This window comes from Filicampus tigris, chromosome 5, assembly GCF_054856515.1.
Source record: "Filicampus tigris isolate MCC_2025a chromosome 5, RoL_Ftig_1.0, whole genome shotgun sequence".
Taxonomy (NCBI): Eukaryota; Metazoa; Chordata; class Actinopteri; order Syngnathiformes; family Syngnathidae; genus Filicampus; species Filicampus tigris.
In genome coordinates, this window is record NC_141221.1 from 14,086,166 (window position 1) to 14,102,503 (window position 16,338).

The 16,338-nt window shown below is 39.5% G+C and overlaps 2 protein-coding genes and 2 non-coding genes across 8 annotated transcripts in view; 2 read left to right on the top strand and 2 right to left on the bottom strand.

Annotated features, from left to right (window-relative positions):
• vdac3 (voltage-dependent anion channel 3) lies at positions 1-11,087 on the top strand. 2 transcript variants are annotated; one of them, XM_086030082.1, is made up of 10 exons: positions 1-95; positions 3,993-4,089; positions 5,812-5,883; positions 5,984-6,033; positions 7,593-7,745; positions 7,817-7,869; positions 8,455-8,682; positions 8,895-9,045; positions 9,157-9,214; positions 10,089-11,087. In XM_086030082.1, exons 2-10 carry the CDS (start codon positions 3,996-3,998, stop codon positions 10,178-10,180), a joined length of 951 nt encoding a protein of 316 aa, XP_085886208.1. In that variant the 5' UTR covers positions 1-95; positions 3,993-3,995; the 3' UTR covers positions 10,181-11,087. The 2 variants fall into 2 exon arrangements, with proteins under 2 accessions (XP_085886208.1, XP_085886209.1); XM_086030083.1 differs by lacking the exon at positions 3,993-4,089 and having other exon boundaries at positions 4-95.
• Positions 10,690-16,338, bottom strand: part of ikbkb (inhibitor of nuclear factor kappa B kinase subunit beta) — a 25,791-nt gene continuing 20,142 nt past the window's right edge. For all 4 annotated transcript variants that reach the window (XM_086030079.1, XM_086030078.1, XM_086030080.1 and 1 more), the window contains 4 exons: positions 15,703-15,850; positions 15,523-15,620; positions 14,051-14,144; positions 10,690-13,242 (listed from right to left, as the gene is read on the bottom strand). In XM_086030079.1, coding sequence (XP_085886205.1) covers positions 13,183-13,242; positions 14,051-14,144; positions 15,523-15,620; positions 15,703-15,850 — 400 coding nt within the window. In that variant the 3' untranslated portion in view covers positions 10,690-13,182. The remainder of the gene's footprint in view (positions 13,243-14,050; positions 14,145-15,522; positions 15,621-15,702; positions 15,851-16,338) is intronic.
• On the top strand, positions 13,760-13,841 carry trnas-aga (transfer RNA serine (anticodon AGA)). Its single transcript has one exon. It is a non-coding gene; the product is annotated as a tRNA-Ser (tRNA).
• On the bottom strand, positions 14,989-15,070 carry trnas-aga (transfer RNA serine (anticodon AGA)). Its single transcript has one exon. It is a non-coding gene; the product is annotated as a tRNA-Ser (tRNA).

The following is a 16,338-nucleotide window of genomic DNA, read 5'->3' on the forward strand; positions in this document are numbered from 1 at the left end:
GCCTCGTGTGCGCATGCGCGTTGCTCGGAGCTTTCTCCTTGTCCCACCGCTGTGGCTTTGTCAAACTCTGCAGTCAACGCACATCGCCAGCATAGGTAAGAACAATACTGTAATTCGCTGATACTTTAAAGTTGTTACAACGTTTTGCTTCACCATCGACACGGCCGTATTATCCTGTCTTTTTCGGACATAAAGGACTGGCGGTGCATCCAGCTGCTGTGTAATATATAATTTCGTTCGAACATACTAATGATACCGTATACACTTTGTTGTCTGTCCATTGACATCCACCACTCCAAATGTATGTATATTTTTGTTTTAGCCTCCATATTGTTCATGAACGCAAGTTTCCACCTGTCCGAAGAAAGAAAGGTCAATGGCTACGTGCACAGTATGGGGCCGTTATCTCTTGGCACTCCCACCATCATATCTAACCGGCCGCTCTTTTTTCCTTGCTATAAAGAGACAAGTGCATACATTTAGAGGATTGCTAGCCAGCATTCTGCAGGAATCAGTGCCAACAATAACACTGTCATAATTCTCACACGCAGAGAAGAGACGGACAGTGTAATAATTTACAGTAGTTTAAGTGTTACAGCCTTGAGTACTTGACAAGTAAGATTTTAATGTAACTTAGCTGCTTTAGACCTTATCTGACACACAGACACACACAAACACACCCACACGCGCACACACACACAGACATACGCATTCCTGCTGTATGTACTGTATGCTACACGCATATGGCGCGTTTAACGGTATAATAGTTTTAATTGTTTGAAATATATAATTACATGTGTTTTTTTGATTTACAGTGTGTAGCCTACCTAAGATAAACAGTGCATTGTTGTATGTGCATAATGCATTTTAGAATATACATTTTGTTATTATGACGATTATTTTTGTCTTATGATATATTTTTTTCATTTGTAATAATTATTTAATTATTATTTAAAAATGCACAGCAAATACTAATAAAGTTGTTTATTATATATGATTTATTTATGTATATTTTGTTTATTTTTATTTGAATTTTTAATTTGATCATATAAATAATGTTATTATTTAAATGATTACATATACTATGGCATACAGTACTGTATATTTTTTGTCATTTTTAAAATTCATCTTAGTGATGGTAAAAGTGAAGACAATTTGCAAGAAACACAAAGTCGGCATTCGCGATTTGCATTCGTGGGTACATAAAACGATGTCGCGGGCAGGATCTGGCCCCCGGGCCTTGAGTTTGACACCACTTAACCATTAGAGGGTTGCGGGGGGGATGCTGGAGTCAATCCCGGCCGATTTTGGGTGAAAAGCGGACTACAACCTGAACTGGTCGCCAGCCAGTCGCAGTTTTTCAACATGTAAATATATTGATTCATATATTGATTCATTTAATAATGCTATGTACTGTATTGTGTGTTAGTAGTAATACTACTGTGTGTTCGTAGTAATACTAAAATAATAATGCATACAAAAATAAAAAAAGAATAATGTAAAAATTCAATTACTACTGTAATTTAAAAATGCACAGCAAATACTCATGAGGTTATTTGTAATGTACTGTATATTTTTTAAAATACGCAAATTAAATGTCATTATGTGTATTTATTTTAATAATGATAATACTACTACTAATAATAATAACAATAATAATGATAATCCAAATGATGTTATTATATACAGTGTGATGCACTGTACTGTGCAATTTCTATTTTTATATTATATATAATAATTATTGTATTTTTACTTTACTTTTTTTTCTTTGTTGTACCTTATTAGTTCTGCATTACTCTCGTAATTTAAAACCGCACAGCATTTGTGTGTTGAGCCACTCATTTCCATAATTTATCACCATCTTGTTGACCTTTGAGCCCAGTCAAGGCAGCCATTTGGACAGATAGCACATGAGGGTCAGATGAAGCGTGACGCTACAATATAAACACACAACACAACACGTATGCCACAGAAAGTCGTTTGAGTCTTGTTTTTATTCAGCCGCTTAGTATCACTGAACATGGAGGTCCTTTTTTTTTTAATCCAAGTCACATGTGTGTCAGTGTCAGGTTCTTGCAGGCTCTAAATTTAGAGCAGCCTGAAATGGGGAGGTGGAGGGTGGTAGTTTAGAGGAGCACCAGAGGGTGAAGAAATAGCTTTTTAGGTTCACTGAAGACTCTAATTTATGCGCAGGTGTTAATTAGAATGTGAATTGTTGTTTGTTGATTGTTGTGCCCGGCGGTTAACTGGTGCTACTTTCGTCCATCAATCCATTAAACAAATGTGCACAGAATTCTCACTCCTCAAAAACTATCATCTTTTCATCCATTTTCTAGAATGCTTGTCCTTATTACGTTATGGGTGAGCTAAATTCTAGGCCAACTGACGAGAGGCAGTGTATATACCCTGGACTGGTGGGCAACCAATCGGATGGCACATATAGATGAGCAAATAGGGACGCTGGTACTGGTAGTACAGTACTCTTAAAAATGTGGTAATTCTACAACACCGATACCATGTCAACTGTGTGGAGAGTCTTTCAGACAGGGGTGTCCAAACTTTTTGCTAAGAGGGCCAGATTTGATGAGGTGAAAATGTGGCCGGCCGACCTTTTAGCCTGACATTCTTTTTTAAATGGAACACCAATAAATCCAAGCACATTTTAGCAAACCAATTCTGCTTTTTGTTTTTGACTTTTTTATTTACATTTCAAGATTCTTAAACATGTCTTTTGGTCCATTTGAAACATGACATATCACTGGCAATTAAATGTTCACTGAACCTTTAGATTTAAAAACGGGGAAATTAGTAACAGTATTCATCAGTGCAAAATTACATTTCAAACATGAATAACAACTGGCAATTAAATGTTATCTGTACTTTTTAATTCAATAACAGGAAAATATGTTAAAAAAAAAAAAAATTGAAACATGGCATGTTGGCGGCCCTCGCTGTCAACTTTCCTTTTTTTATTCAATGTAGTAGCCATTTTAGAAACTGTCTGGAAAGAGTTACACAGGGTTATGGAGTTGGACAGAGTGCTGCTGCCCTCTTGTGTGTAACTGTGAAATTGCATTTAGAGTGTATATCATATACTTGTCAACAGGGCTACGGGCCAGACGTTATTAATTTTATGACAGAGGCTGCCAGATTTTGGACGTGTCTGCTTTAAAATAAACACTAATGACAAAATGAAAGCTGACTGAAAATTATGCTCTAGAAAATGGATGATGAACACAGCTCTGGAGGTAGCCCCGCTCCTGCAAGTTTCGGCGACTGGCACAAAGAGTTAAGACGAGAGATATACGTGATGGCCTGATAACGTATCACTTATTTTACGATTGAAATGTCTTGTGTTGCTACATTTGAGTGAAATGTGTGACAAGGCCGCAGGGAGTAGAGTTGCCGACGATAACGTCCAGTATGTCTTGAACTCGGACTTGAATACTTCCGACACTTCAACACCAGCAGCATTTACTAGCCTAAAATATAACTTCCTGGCAGGTGGAGTTGTAGCCATATCAACAATGCGGAGATACTTTTGACTAAACACGGATGACAACACTTGTGTTGGTGAAATGCATGGCAAAACATGCAGTTGGATGCAGCTGGATGTTAAAATGTCAGTAATCAAGTTGTTACTTTAAAAAATGACTTTAGGGCACATCATATTTTTCTTCAAAAATGTTCATGGATAAATTGTACAACCTCAGAAATATTTGGATATAGGATTGGATTATGTTTCATTGTTACCTCACTTTCTTATCATGTTCTCATGTTGTGCACAAAGTACAGAGGCCTTTGCAATACTGTATCTACCGCACACTATAATGCAATAGGCACCACAGCTGCAACAACAAACATGCAAACGCTTACAGAAGCTAAATATATATATATATATGTATGTATATGTATATATATATGTGATATTGTGTTGGTATAAAAAAGAGAACAGGACTACAAGCTATCTGTTCCTCCTTGCGCTGTGCTAGGCAATGGCGGAGAAAAGAAAGGGCCGTGCAATGCAGCAGAACAAGGCAGGGAACAAAGACCACTGTGTCACGTGTCACCATGCACCCAAGGGACACGGTGAGTGCAGGGGGGGGCGGCGCTGCATGAGCTGACGTTGGAATCATGAAGGTCCCAAAATGTAGCGAAAGGAAATCTTTTTTTTCTCAGCTATTTGGATCCCAGAACTCAATCAGAGACACAGTCCCTTAAAGGGGATGGCAACGCAAACATTTTTTTCTGCTCACCTGTTTTCTGAAGCTGAGTTATGATTGGTTGTTATATGAGCCCTGAGCAACTGTGATGTCTAGCTAGCTAGCTTACATATTGGATCCATTTGGGTGCAAGTGTACCTAATGGAGTGGCCACTGAGTGTATGTTTTAGCTCAGTGGTTTCGCCATACAGTTGAGTATATCATCGCATGAGCGAACAGGCTGATGAGCCATGCCGTATGGTCATCAAGCGTGGAAGGAGAGTCATACATCACCTTCCTGATCCACACAGGCCTCCACTCCATATGGCCAGGCTTTTCCCTTCTCCTTTGTGCGCACTCACTCTGTTTGCAGGCAAATATTTGGTTGAGCCTGTTAATTGTGAGTGCATCACACGTTTCCAGGGGTCCATTTCACAAAGCCGGTTCATCAAACTCTGAGTCTAATCCTGAAGTCTGAGTTGATCTACTCCGAGCTAGGAAACTCTGAGTTTCCGGTTCCAAAACAGCTGATTTGAATCCGTTTAATTAGGAATCAAATGCAGAAAAAAAAAAACTTCAAGAGCCTATTTTTAAAAACATTCCGTCTCCAAATTGGTAGTTGTAAAATTGGTCTTGTTTGAGTGATAATGGTTAAGTCCCTCTACCCCACGGTCCCATGAAAGGCACATCTGTTTCCAAACAAAAAGACACTTGTCGCCAAGAGGCTGAACTTGAGACTCTAAAACGCATGTGTAGATAATACCTGGAAGCATCTGCGTTCAAAAGCGGAGGCCACCCCATCTGCACCTTTTGCACAACCTACGTGAAAGACATAACTGACTTGTTGGCTTCGATGTTCCTCATTCTGGAACTTATTTCGATTAAAGACCATTTAAGTGAATACTTAGTTTCTTTCTAAATAAATTATAATGTTTGATTTAATAATTGAGTAACACAAGGCCCATTCCTACCACTACAGCATGCAGTTGACTGGCTAGCTACGCTACACTCGTTAGCTTTCAAGCTAGCTTGTGGCTAGCACCTCTCCCCATTAGGAAACAATCCTGCCACCAGTGGATTTAAGCGGGTATATTTTCACGTGTCAAACTTTGAGGGATGTGCAGGCATAAGAAAGAGGCTAGTTGATTGATACAGTAAGTAGCATCCAGTGAGGCATTGTTTGTTTCTCGCATTTAGCGAACACACCAGCAGACTTTGTGAGCGGAAACAAGAGTTTAATTTTGTTTTTAATCATTCATATTCGGCAGGGTTATTAACGACACTTCTCTGTGGTGTGTCAAATTCGCAAGATATTATTAGGCTATACATAACAACTGGAGTGTTTATTAAATACATATAAAATGACAGAAAAACATGTTAGGAAAATAAAGTTACCTTTTTTTTTTTTTTTTTACAAATAAAAAAAGCATTTAGAATTTGACAATAGTAACCTTTTTACAAGTAAAACTCTGTAAGGCTACCAGATTAAAGTGGAGATAGAAAGAAAATTGTTAATTTTATAATCAAGATCCATTTTCTTATTGTTTTATTGTTTCTATTTTTGAATCATGGCTCAATATTTCCATAAATAAAACTTTTTTTTCCGCAGACACCATGGCTGTCCCTCCTGCATACGCGGACTTGGGAAAGTCTGCCAAAGACATCTTGAACAAGGGCTACGGTATAAACAATATGTCATCATTAATAAATATGCTACAGTTTTTTTCTTACCTTTCTTCTTTCTTTTCATGTGCTCCTCATTCCTTCCTCGTCCCTGCCAGGTTATGGAATTCTGAAGCTGGACGTGAAGACCAAGTCCCAGAATGGTGTTGTAAGTACTTTGCAACGTGTCATATTTGGATCTTTTTCAAATCATTTTTTATACAGGTACATCTCTTTTTCTACCTTTGTGTTTTTCTTTCTAGCATTGTGTGTGAAAAGTACTTAACTGTGCTATCAAACACAAAACTTTGTGTTTAAAAAAAAAAAAGCATGTTGTGATGATCTTCTTGAACCTATATGGACAAAATTATTGGGATATGGGGTCCTTATACCTACAGGAAGTGAAACTGAATGAAAATATGGAATTGGTTCCTTTGTTCCCACCCCGAATTGAAATTAAAGATCTTAGACCTCTCTAAACTTTTGTCCGCATAATGCATGTGGTTGTCCCTTCCATTTCCCCCCTCTAATGTTGTCCTTTCTCTTTTTTATCTGCTCCTTTCTTCTTTGGATGTCCATGTCAGATGGTAAGAAAGTGTGTGCATACGTCAGGGATTAAACAAGGGTGTTCTGCAGTTTAAAAGATTTGTATAGTGGTGGCTTGAGATACGAGTTTAATTCATTCTGGACTATACAAATTAAGTGTTTGCTGACGATAAAGACTTAATGCCTATGAGTATTGTTATATTGTCTGTCTACATGTATTGCTGCGCCATGCATGTTTATCTCTCCATTCCTGAAAGCACAGGCATATGTAGGCCATTTTCGGAGGTGCCGAAGCACACACGTTAGCCATGCCCAAAAGCGCCACTGTCCTCTGTTTGAATTGGAATGAGAGAAGCCAGCTATTGTGTCATGTGCATGCGTTGATATAAAAGCCAAGGTGCTACCGCTACTAACAAGCTAACTGACTGGATGACTCAATTTTGGTATTTTTAGTACTCACAGAAGGGGGTTGGGTTGATTCACGCCAGGGGAAAAAAAAAATACTTACTGTTTGTATGTAGATGCTGCTGTATCAAAATTGTCCTCCACCAGAAATGAATAATGTTACAGCATGTTTGTTTTCTTAAATCCAATCTGCTCCTCTTTTTCTGTGGCCTGACATTTAATATCGGATTTGATGATTTAGTCACATACTTTCATAGAAATCGCATTAAAATGTACAAAAGTGTGAAATGTATCTTGCCTGGTTGGTAGCTATGCACCCCTAAACCTCTGATCGTAGAAGTGTCCCTCCCTTAAAGTGTTATAGCATCGCAACATACCTTTAGATGCTATTCGATAGCCCGTCTATGGCGTTTCCTATTTTGTGTTACCATTAAGGTGAGGACATAAAGGACGAGAGCTATGTGGTTGTTTTCAATACACAGTGTGTAATTCTCTTTTGTTTTAAATTTAGTTTGACTGTAATCTTCGACAACGAGTGGCGGGAAACAGTTTGAAGCTTCTTTTATGAGATTTGTTCATTATGGCAAACTGATCTTGTTGTAAAAGTCAGCCGAGCTGAGTTCACCGCCAACATGCAGTGCTCGAATCTCAAGTTTTTGCTGGCAAGTCAAAGAAAAAAAGAATGGTGTGGGCTCCATTCTCTCCTTGAGTGCTTTCCCTCTGCCTGCTTTCACCAGCTTTCCGCCTCTAACTTCTGCCCCCCGCTTTGTCTCGCAGGAGTTTGCCACCTCGGGATCCAACAACACCGTCACGGGCAAGTCGGGCGGCCACCTGGAGACCAAGTACAAAGTTGCCGAGCTGGGCCTCAGCTTCAACCAGAAATGGAACACTGACAACACTCTGGCCACAGAAATCACCTTCGAAGACCAGGTGCAGTCAAATGGCAAGCTACCTTTAAAAATGAGCCACGATAGAATGTGAACTTATTTTCTGGTCTGCAGCTGGCAAAGGGCTTGAAGCTTGGTCTGGGCACCTCGTTTGTACCAAACACAGGGTAAGAGCTGTCCTCTTCATTATATAATAAGCACACGCTCTTCATTCAGTCGATCAAACTTATTATGCCTAAATGGCTTATTTAATTTCGCAATTGATAGGTGGGCAGGCCCAGAAACCCAACTATTTCTATATATACATTTCAAAAGTAAAGTTGACATAATACAGTGCCATGAAAAAGTATTTTCCCCCCTACTAAATTTATTTATTTATTTTTTTTTTGCATAGCTCCTCCACTTTTTAGAAAGTATGTGTCTCGTTACATCTGGTGCAAATGTAACACCGTATTTCAGAAAAAGAACAGCAAATATGGTGGGGCTGCTTGGCCAATTCAGGACCCGGATGGACTTGCTGTGATTAATGGAACCATGAATTCTGCCTTCATTTACAAACTGCATTTCGTATTTACTTGTGTTGCCTTTGACTAATATTTTGAATTAAAATCTAATTTGAAGTGTGACTAACATGCAAAAAAAAAAACAAAAAAAAAAAACACTGTACAGGTATGTCCCCTTATGTATGTCCCGACACATGCGAAACAGTTATAGCCGTGTACCGTATATAACGCTTTGCCTTTATCATGCAGCAAAAAGAGCGCCAAAGTAAAGACGGCCTACAAGCGTGACTTTGTCAACGTGGGCTGCGACCTGGTGTTCGACATGGCCGGCCCCACCGTCCACGGCGCCGCCGTGCTGGGCTACGAGGGCTGGCTGGCGGGCTACCAGGTGGCGTTCGATACCGCCAAGTCCAGGCTCACCGTGAACAACTTTTCTCTGGGATACAAGGCCCCCGATTTCCAGCTACACACCAGCGTGTGAGTATCACGACACATTATGCGGTGTAAAAAACCCCCCAAATATTTGTATTTATATTGTTTCGCTTTTTCATCTATTGTGGGCTGTGCATTTAATACCTGGGACTTCAGTGGGGATTTACCACCGCGATCACATAGCAATTGTAGAAAAACTCGACAAAAACACTAGATAAATATTTTTTTAAAAAATACAAATATCTTATATATCGCAGCAACGACGGCACAGAGTTTGCCGGCTCCATTTACCAAAAGGTGAACAGCAACACGGAGACTGCGGTCCATCTGGCCTGGACGGCCGGAAGCAACAACACTCTCTTCGGAGTGGGAGCCAAATACCAGCTGGACAAGGATGCCTCTCTTTCTGTAAGCAATGGTCGCATGAGTATTCTCACACAATTGTGGGACCTACAATGATGTCACTGTGTGCTACTTCCTGTCTATGGACGCTCAAGACGTGTTGTTTTCTCCACACAGGCCAAAGTTAACAACGCCTGCCTTGTCGGTGTCGGATACACACAAACCCTCAGGCCAGGTTTGTTTTTCTGCGCTACCTGCATTTTCCCGAAACAACGGCCCAAATCTGGTCCTCGAGGGCCACTATCCTGCATGTTTTAGATGTTTCCCTCCTCCAACACACAAATGTTGTGTTTTCATTCAAATGCAGTGAAATGAGGAGAATCGAACAGTGGGAATACATTTCATAGAACAAATCGTTTACAAAAAAAATGTAAAGTGTTTTTAACAGGGAAAATAGCACGTATGTAGTATTGAACTTTACAAAAACTTACATAATTAATTAAAAGTTTTGCGCATCATGATAATTTATGGCTTGGCCACTGGTGGGCAGTAAAAGTCATGAAAAGCATTAAAAAAAAAGAAGAGTTTCACAACTACTTGAAGTATTCATTTTTAGTTGTTTTTTTTTTGCATACGACAAAGATTACTTGCCTGTTAGTATTCCTATGTCTACATGTATTGCACTGTTTGTGTGCAAATATCTGTTGCTTAAAGCATTATAACCCCTTCGTTAGCCCATGCATGTCATTGTGCATTAGCATTAAGCTACTGAAAGGCAAAGTTATCAAGTTGTTTAAAATACACGTCATTCTCTTTGTTTCACGTTTAGTTTGACAGTACACGTTAAGTAGGAGCGGAAATCAACAGCCTGAAGCTTCTTTTTTTAGAGATGCATTCACTACAGCATATGCCAAACTGCTGCTTGTTGTGAAGCAAGTTGAGTTCACCACCAACACACAACACACTTGTTGGTCGGGTCACTCGTATCTCAAGGCACCAAAGTATTCAAATTTACGCTGTCGCCGCAGAGAAGGCCTTGCTAGCCCCCACTTCCAACCGCTGGTGAAAAGAAACGACCCATTCGATGCTTTCTTCTTCTTTTCACGCAGGAATTAAGCTAACGCTCTCGACGCTCATCGACGGGAAGAACGTCACCGGTGGCGGACACAAGATGGGCCTGGGCTTCGAGCTGGATGCATAAAGATGCCGAGAAGAAGAAATGGCATCGCAGAACAAGGATGAAGAAGAAAATGAATGAGGCTAATTATGGCGACGCCTCCAAGGTCCAACCAGCAACACGAAATCCCATCATCACACACCAATACACGCACTCAGTCCAAGGGCTTGTTTCAATGCAATACCATCGAATCAGATTGATAGCTCAGCAACATACTGTTCAGTTTGTGCTGTTTGAATACTTTGTGGCTACTTTGTGTTTTAGTGACTAAATGGTTCATATCCTGGCCAAAACTTGAGTTCAAGTTAACTTATATCGGTTGAATCTTCGATTTGGAAATGGCACTAGAAACACATGATTATGAAACTGGTAGTAACATATTTTTCTTTCTCAAAAATAAAGTGTATGTGTATAATTGTCCAATAATATTAGGGATACGGCTAATTTTCAAATGTATTTTTTTTAATTGAACAATCTTGTGTCATTTCCAGTTAAAAGATACTCATTCAACATTAATTTCAACTCAAAATATGTCCAGTGTATTACCCATATTTATTACTATTTGTACAGAAATAGGATTTAATGCTCTTATTTCAAATTTATCAACTCCTTTTTGTTTTGAAACATTCTATTTGCATACATTGAACTTAACATAAGAATGTGAACGCTTTGCTCTTGAATGACATGTTTTTAAGCAAAGAGGGAACTTTTCATACTTTTTCTGCCACTTTGCTAAATACATGCTGATTATAAACAGTGCAATAAAAGATGTATTGTCCAAGTGAGCAAGTGGACCTTTAACTCTACCATTTCACCTCAGTTGCTGACAGGCCTGGTCTCTTGTGCTTTATATATTAGAACCTTAGTCAAAAGTTACAACCTCAAACTGATTTTTATTTAAATCAGTGGAATAAAAAAAATGTAAACACAATGATGAATGTGTGCTTTTGTGCCATTATACATCATGACATTGACAGAAAAAAATATCACAAGTTGAAAAATTCAAAATTATATCACTCTCAAAGTTTCATTATTGCAGTTTTAAATTACAGCCCATTGTCAGTACATGGACATCTCCCTTCTCTTTAGTACCAATAGATGGAGGGAAACACATTATAAAGGAGTCAGGCAGTGCAATTTTTGACACCAAGGAAGTTTTAGAACGGATTCTGAGTTTCCCTGAGCTGATCCTGTTTTAGTTGAAAATTTCACTTAACTCATTCAATCCCAAATACATATTTATATGTCTTTTCACATTCCAGCCACTCGATCCCAGGAATTTATTTATATTTTTGTCTATTTTTTTTCAAACGTTAGGGTAAAAGAGGGTCTGAAAAGGCCTGGTACTGAAAAATGGAGAAAGTGCCCCATTGAAAACTTTGCAGCAGGGGTGTGCAAACATTTGTGCTCAGGGCCAGAGCTGATTTTTTTTTTTAAACAGACAGATGGGCCCAGTCATTCGTGGATGCAGTTAAAGAGTTCAAATGTGGCTGTAAAAGTCTTTTTCAACAACACAAAGGTAATTCATTATCATTATTCATCTTATTTCTAATGACCCAATTATTTTGATAAATAATAAAAAAGGTTGTTTTACATGACCTTTTTTAAGCCCGCCACACACCGATACGAATGACCCAATCCGACTCGCAGTGAGTGGGGTTCAGTGACTAGTTTTCATGAGTGTCTGACTTTCGACTACGAGTTTTGCAGCAATCACCAGTGGACAGCTTCGGAGATGTAACAGTCAATCAAAAATACAGTATCATATGACCTTTCACATAAAATGACATTTTACGCGTATTGAGGGAGGTCCGCCAAGCTGTATTAATAAAGTATACTGTATACAGTATTTAATGTATATTATGTTTTACAATAATGCTTAACCATATTTATGATTTAATATGTCCCTATAGCTAAAAAGTAAAGCGTGGAGAGTCTCTGTCGCTGAAATGACCGCAAGAATTCACAACAAAAATTGTGCTTTTGGGTAGCAGTTCACGTGCTGCTAGCCACTATAACCGCAACCGCGATGTGGTTTACAATAATACTTAAGTACTTGTCTAATTTCCTATGCATGTGCCAATTAAAAAGCAAAGCGTGAAAACTTTTTTTTCATGCAACAGTTGATTATCTGTGGCGGGATCAATCACCAAGTGTGCCGCGGGGAGTCGGCGACTGCATTTTTTTCTCGATTGGCCACTTCAGTTGTTGTATCGCTCGGAATGTGGTGGGCCTTAGCTTGTTATCGAAGAAAAATCTTGAATGAATTATTTCATGAGAAAAATGGATTAGAAATATTTACAATTTGACAAATACAGTTTAATGAACCCATTTTGGAAAAAATATGCTACATTAATACAGCAAATAGTACAGGATAATAATGTAAAAGCTTGTTTCACAAATGAAGTGGGCCATAGCTGGCCCCGAGGCCATACTTTTGCCCACCCCTGCTTTGGCGCGATGTTATTCTATTGTGACACTGGATGATGCGACAATACATTTGGTACAATCTCTGTACACTTCATCAGGTGCAGCTCAACGCGCATTTAAAAATTGTTTGCAGATTCCCATGACCTGGATGGCTGAGAACAGATCTGAGGCCGAACAGATCTGAGATCTGGCGTTACGCCTTAGAGGTTCCGTTGGCGTACGATCGGTGAAACGAACTGCCTTGCAATTGTTTCGCAACCGGTCCAGGAAGTGCCCCGCCTCTTACCAAAAGTCAGCTGAGACAAGGTCCAGCTCACCCGCGACCCTAACGAGGCCAAGTGCTGATTGCTGACGGCCGTAAAAATGAGCAAGACACCCTCCACAAAACATCGTTGTCACAATCGCATTGTACATCTTTGATCCGGGGCCTAACAGAACACAATCCTGCCTCAATATTTGTTCAAATAAAACAGATGGATGCGTAAACCACATCCGAAGCTGTGGAATAGTTTGCGGATTTGCTGGTCCCCTATGAAGTGTGCACAAAAGTGTGTTTTCCCCTGACATCCACACGGTGGCAGCAGGTGGACGTAAAACTAGGAAAGATCCCGGGAGAAACTGTTGCTCTCTTGCAGCCACGTCCACTCCCTCAGCATCTGGGACACAAAACAAGTGAGAACAATGGGCACAAAACATCAAGTGAGAATAATCATGTCTCATTTAATTTGGGGAAAATACATATTTTATATTTCGGCGTTTTTTTTGTGTTCAGTTAGTTTTACTTCATTTTTAGAGCAGGTTTGTTTTATTGATTGTTCTTTTAAAAACAAACAAAAAAAGCTTTGCTTTGGTTTTTATTAGTTTTAGTATTAGTTGTGTTTTTAAAAGAAATACTTTGTACATGGAGCATTTGTTGAGTGCAAGATAAAAAAGAACAAAAAAAGTCACACAGTATTGTTCATTAAAGGGGAAGTCACCTCGAAAGCATTCTTTGTAATATGTTGTATTCGCCTTCACTAGTCGAAACATGGCATTCTGATTAATATTGGGTTTGTGGAATAAGATTTATTAATGCACCCTTTTTTAGTCATCTCGGGGGCGGCCATTTTGTCACGTTGAACGTTGCTGTGTGGCTCAGCTTCAGAAAACAGCCTTTTGTGCATTACCAAGTGTGTTGTCGTGGCCGAGTGGTTAAGGCGATGGATTAGAAATCCATTGGGGTCCCCCCGCGCAGGTTCGAATCCTGCCGACAACGCGTGTCTTTTAGAGGAGAACCTCCCAAAGGTTCGCATCAAGATAAGAGCAGCGGTCTTTATCTGTGTCGTTATCTGATCCCTGAGCAACTGCAATGTCATTTTCAGTTGAGAGTTTTATTTTGTTTACGATTGTTTTAATTTTTCAATTTTACATGTAGTGATATATATTTTTGTAGTTTTTGTTAACTATAATGACCTTGCCTCCTACCTCCATGCTGCTCTCGGATTCCTGGATGGTGTCATGCAGCAAACTCTGCAGTCGACTCTCAAAGGCCCTGCTCTCCTCCACCAGGGACTCATCCCTGGCCGGTCAAAAAAAAAAGGAAATATTGGCTGTGGTTGTTGAAAAAGAATTACAATTGTATGGGAGAAGGGAAACTCGCAGTGAGTGCCGAGAGTTTGTCTACTAACAATCATTGTCCAGATTATCCAGTCAGGATTTTAGGTTGCAGTAAAACTGTGTTCAGTGGCAACACGCAAGGTAAGCGACAGAAAGATAAGAGACACAACTATGATAACTAACTTCATCTGTCACTCTCAAAAACAAAGTGCTATGTTATGCTATGCTACGCTAACTTCACAATTCAATTTACCGAATGCTGGTCAAACCTTTACTAAGACGCGTACTGGTTATGCGTTTAAATGAGAAGACAATCAATAAAAAAAATATCGATAAAAATAAAAATTGGATTGTTAAATTAAAAATAAAATATATATTTAAAATTGATTGAGAATGTAGTCTATGAATGAAGATTACAATAGATCTCAGTTCAGTGGACATTTCGGAAAGTGGTAAAGCAAATGAAAATGTTTTTTCTAAAAACAAGTAGACCATTTAAGTTCAGGGAAATCCAGAAAGACACTTTTTGGTTTGTAACTAGTAAAGTAATTTGGAATCTTACTTAGTTACTTTCAAATAAAGTAATCAGTAACGTAACTAAGTTACTTTTAAAATCAAGTAATAAGTAACTAAGTTACATTTTCAAGGTAACTGTGGCAACACCGGTAGGTATGAATAAATCTTTATCACAATCCAAAAGATCTACTGAATCAACTTTTTGCTCTTTCCAGCGCAGCCCTCCCACAAAACAGCTTTAGCCAGCACATTGTCCACTGAGAAAAAAAAACATTGATCCACAACGCAACCGTTGTCGGCAGGATTCGAACCTGCGCGGGGAGACCCCAATGGATTTCTAGTCCATCGCCTTAACCACTCGGCCACGACAACACAACAGCTGGTGGTCAGCAGCAGATGTTCACTCTGACTCAGGCTTGGGATGGAGCCAAAGTTTTCACTTGTGAGTCTTTGGGTGTGTTGTTGTGGCCGAGTGTTTATGGACCAGAAATCCATTGGGCTCTCCCCAGTTTGAATACTGCAGACAATGAGGGACTTTTGGTGCACAACCTCTTTATATTGTGCTTCCAAAAACTGCAGAGCCTAAGCTGCCCTCGCGACTGTCCGAATGATAATAGAAAAAACGGAAGCGTGTAGTAACTTTTGGGACGCCCTGTATTGTGTGACTGAGGAAGATTTGCTTAACCTAAGTAATGACTTGACTTACACACAATAAATTGGGGACTTCTTTGAAACTGGAAGACTTCAGACTTACTCAAGACTTGTGCATGATGTGACTGACTCACACCCGTGGGCCATATGGCCCAGCCCTTGTGTGTACTCACAAATGCTGTAAACTGTGTCGGGGAGTCATCAGAGGAGGTACTGAGGAAGGGGTACGAGATGCCTCAGGACTCCCGCTTACCGGGCTTCGAACCTTACTCTGCAGGAATTCATCGGAATTGCTGAGTCAGTTCATTTAGAAGAAGTCACTGGTGTGATTTGATGTGCGAGCGTTTCCTCACGCAGGCGACTTTGAGGAGGTTCCACAGCTCCCTTTGGCGCTTCTCCTGCAGACCCATCAGGACTTGTTCGCTCTCAGCCATCTCCTGCACCACGCCTTCCACCTTCGGCAGCAGCTCCATGACGCGCTGACGACAAATGCCCGTCTTACTGCAAGAATAAAATTTGCAAAATGATCATTATTATTATTAAAACCAAGAACAAAATTATCATTATTATTATTATTATTATTAAAACCAAGAACAAAATTAGCAAAATTATTATTATTATGACTATTATGATGAAAAACCAATATGCTACAGAAAAAAACAAGGGCAGATTCAGAATCAGCACAAAAAAAAAAAAAGGAAAACGTTTACTTGCATCTCTGATAAAAAAAAAAGTATTAAGTTGATTATTGTCGTGGCCGTTAGGAAACCCTTTAGGACTCTGTTAGGAACTGTTAGGACTTTGTCAGGACTCTGTTAGGAATTGGTAAGGAACTGTCATGTGAACTGTCTACTATCACCACAAATGTCCACTTTATGTTTCATTTTTCAAGTGGGATTAAATTAAAGTTAAATATAAAGCCAATACCATGACTCAAAACAACTTTGCAGATTCACGGACAATCAAGCAGTCTGCGGAGTGCGAGCGGG

What these genes read in the sequence shown, in the direction of transcription:
- vdac3 (XM_086030082.1), top strand. Translation starts at nt 3,996, where the DNA reads ATGGCGGAGAAAAGAAAGGGCCGTGCAATGCAGCAGAACAAGGCAGGG. An exon ending in TTCCAGCTACACACCAGCGT is followed by an intron (nt 8,683 to 8,894) that starts GTGAGTATCACG and finishes TATATATCGCAG; the next exon opens with CAACGACGGCACAGAGTTTG. An exon ending in CACACAAACCCTCAGGCCAG is followed by an intron (nt 9,215 to 10,088) that starts GTTTGTTTTTCT and finishes CTTTTCACGCAG; the next exon opens with GAATTAAGCTAACGCTCTCG.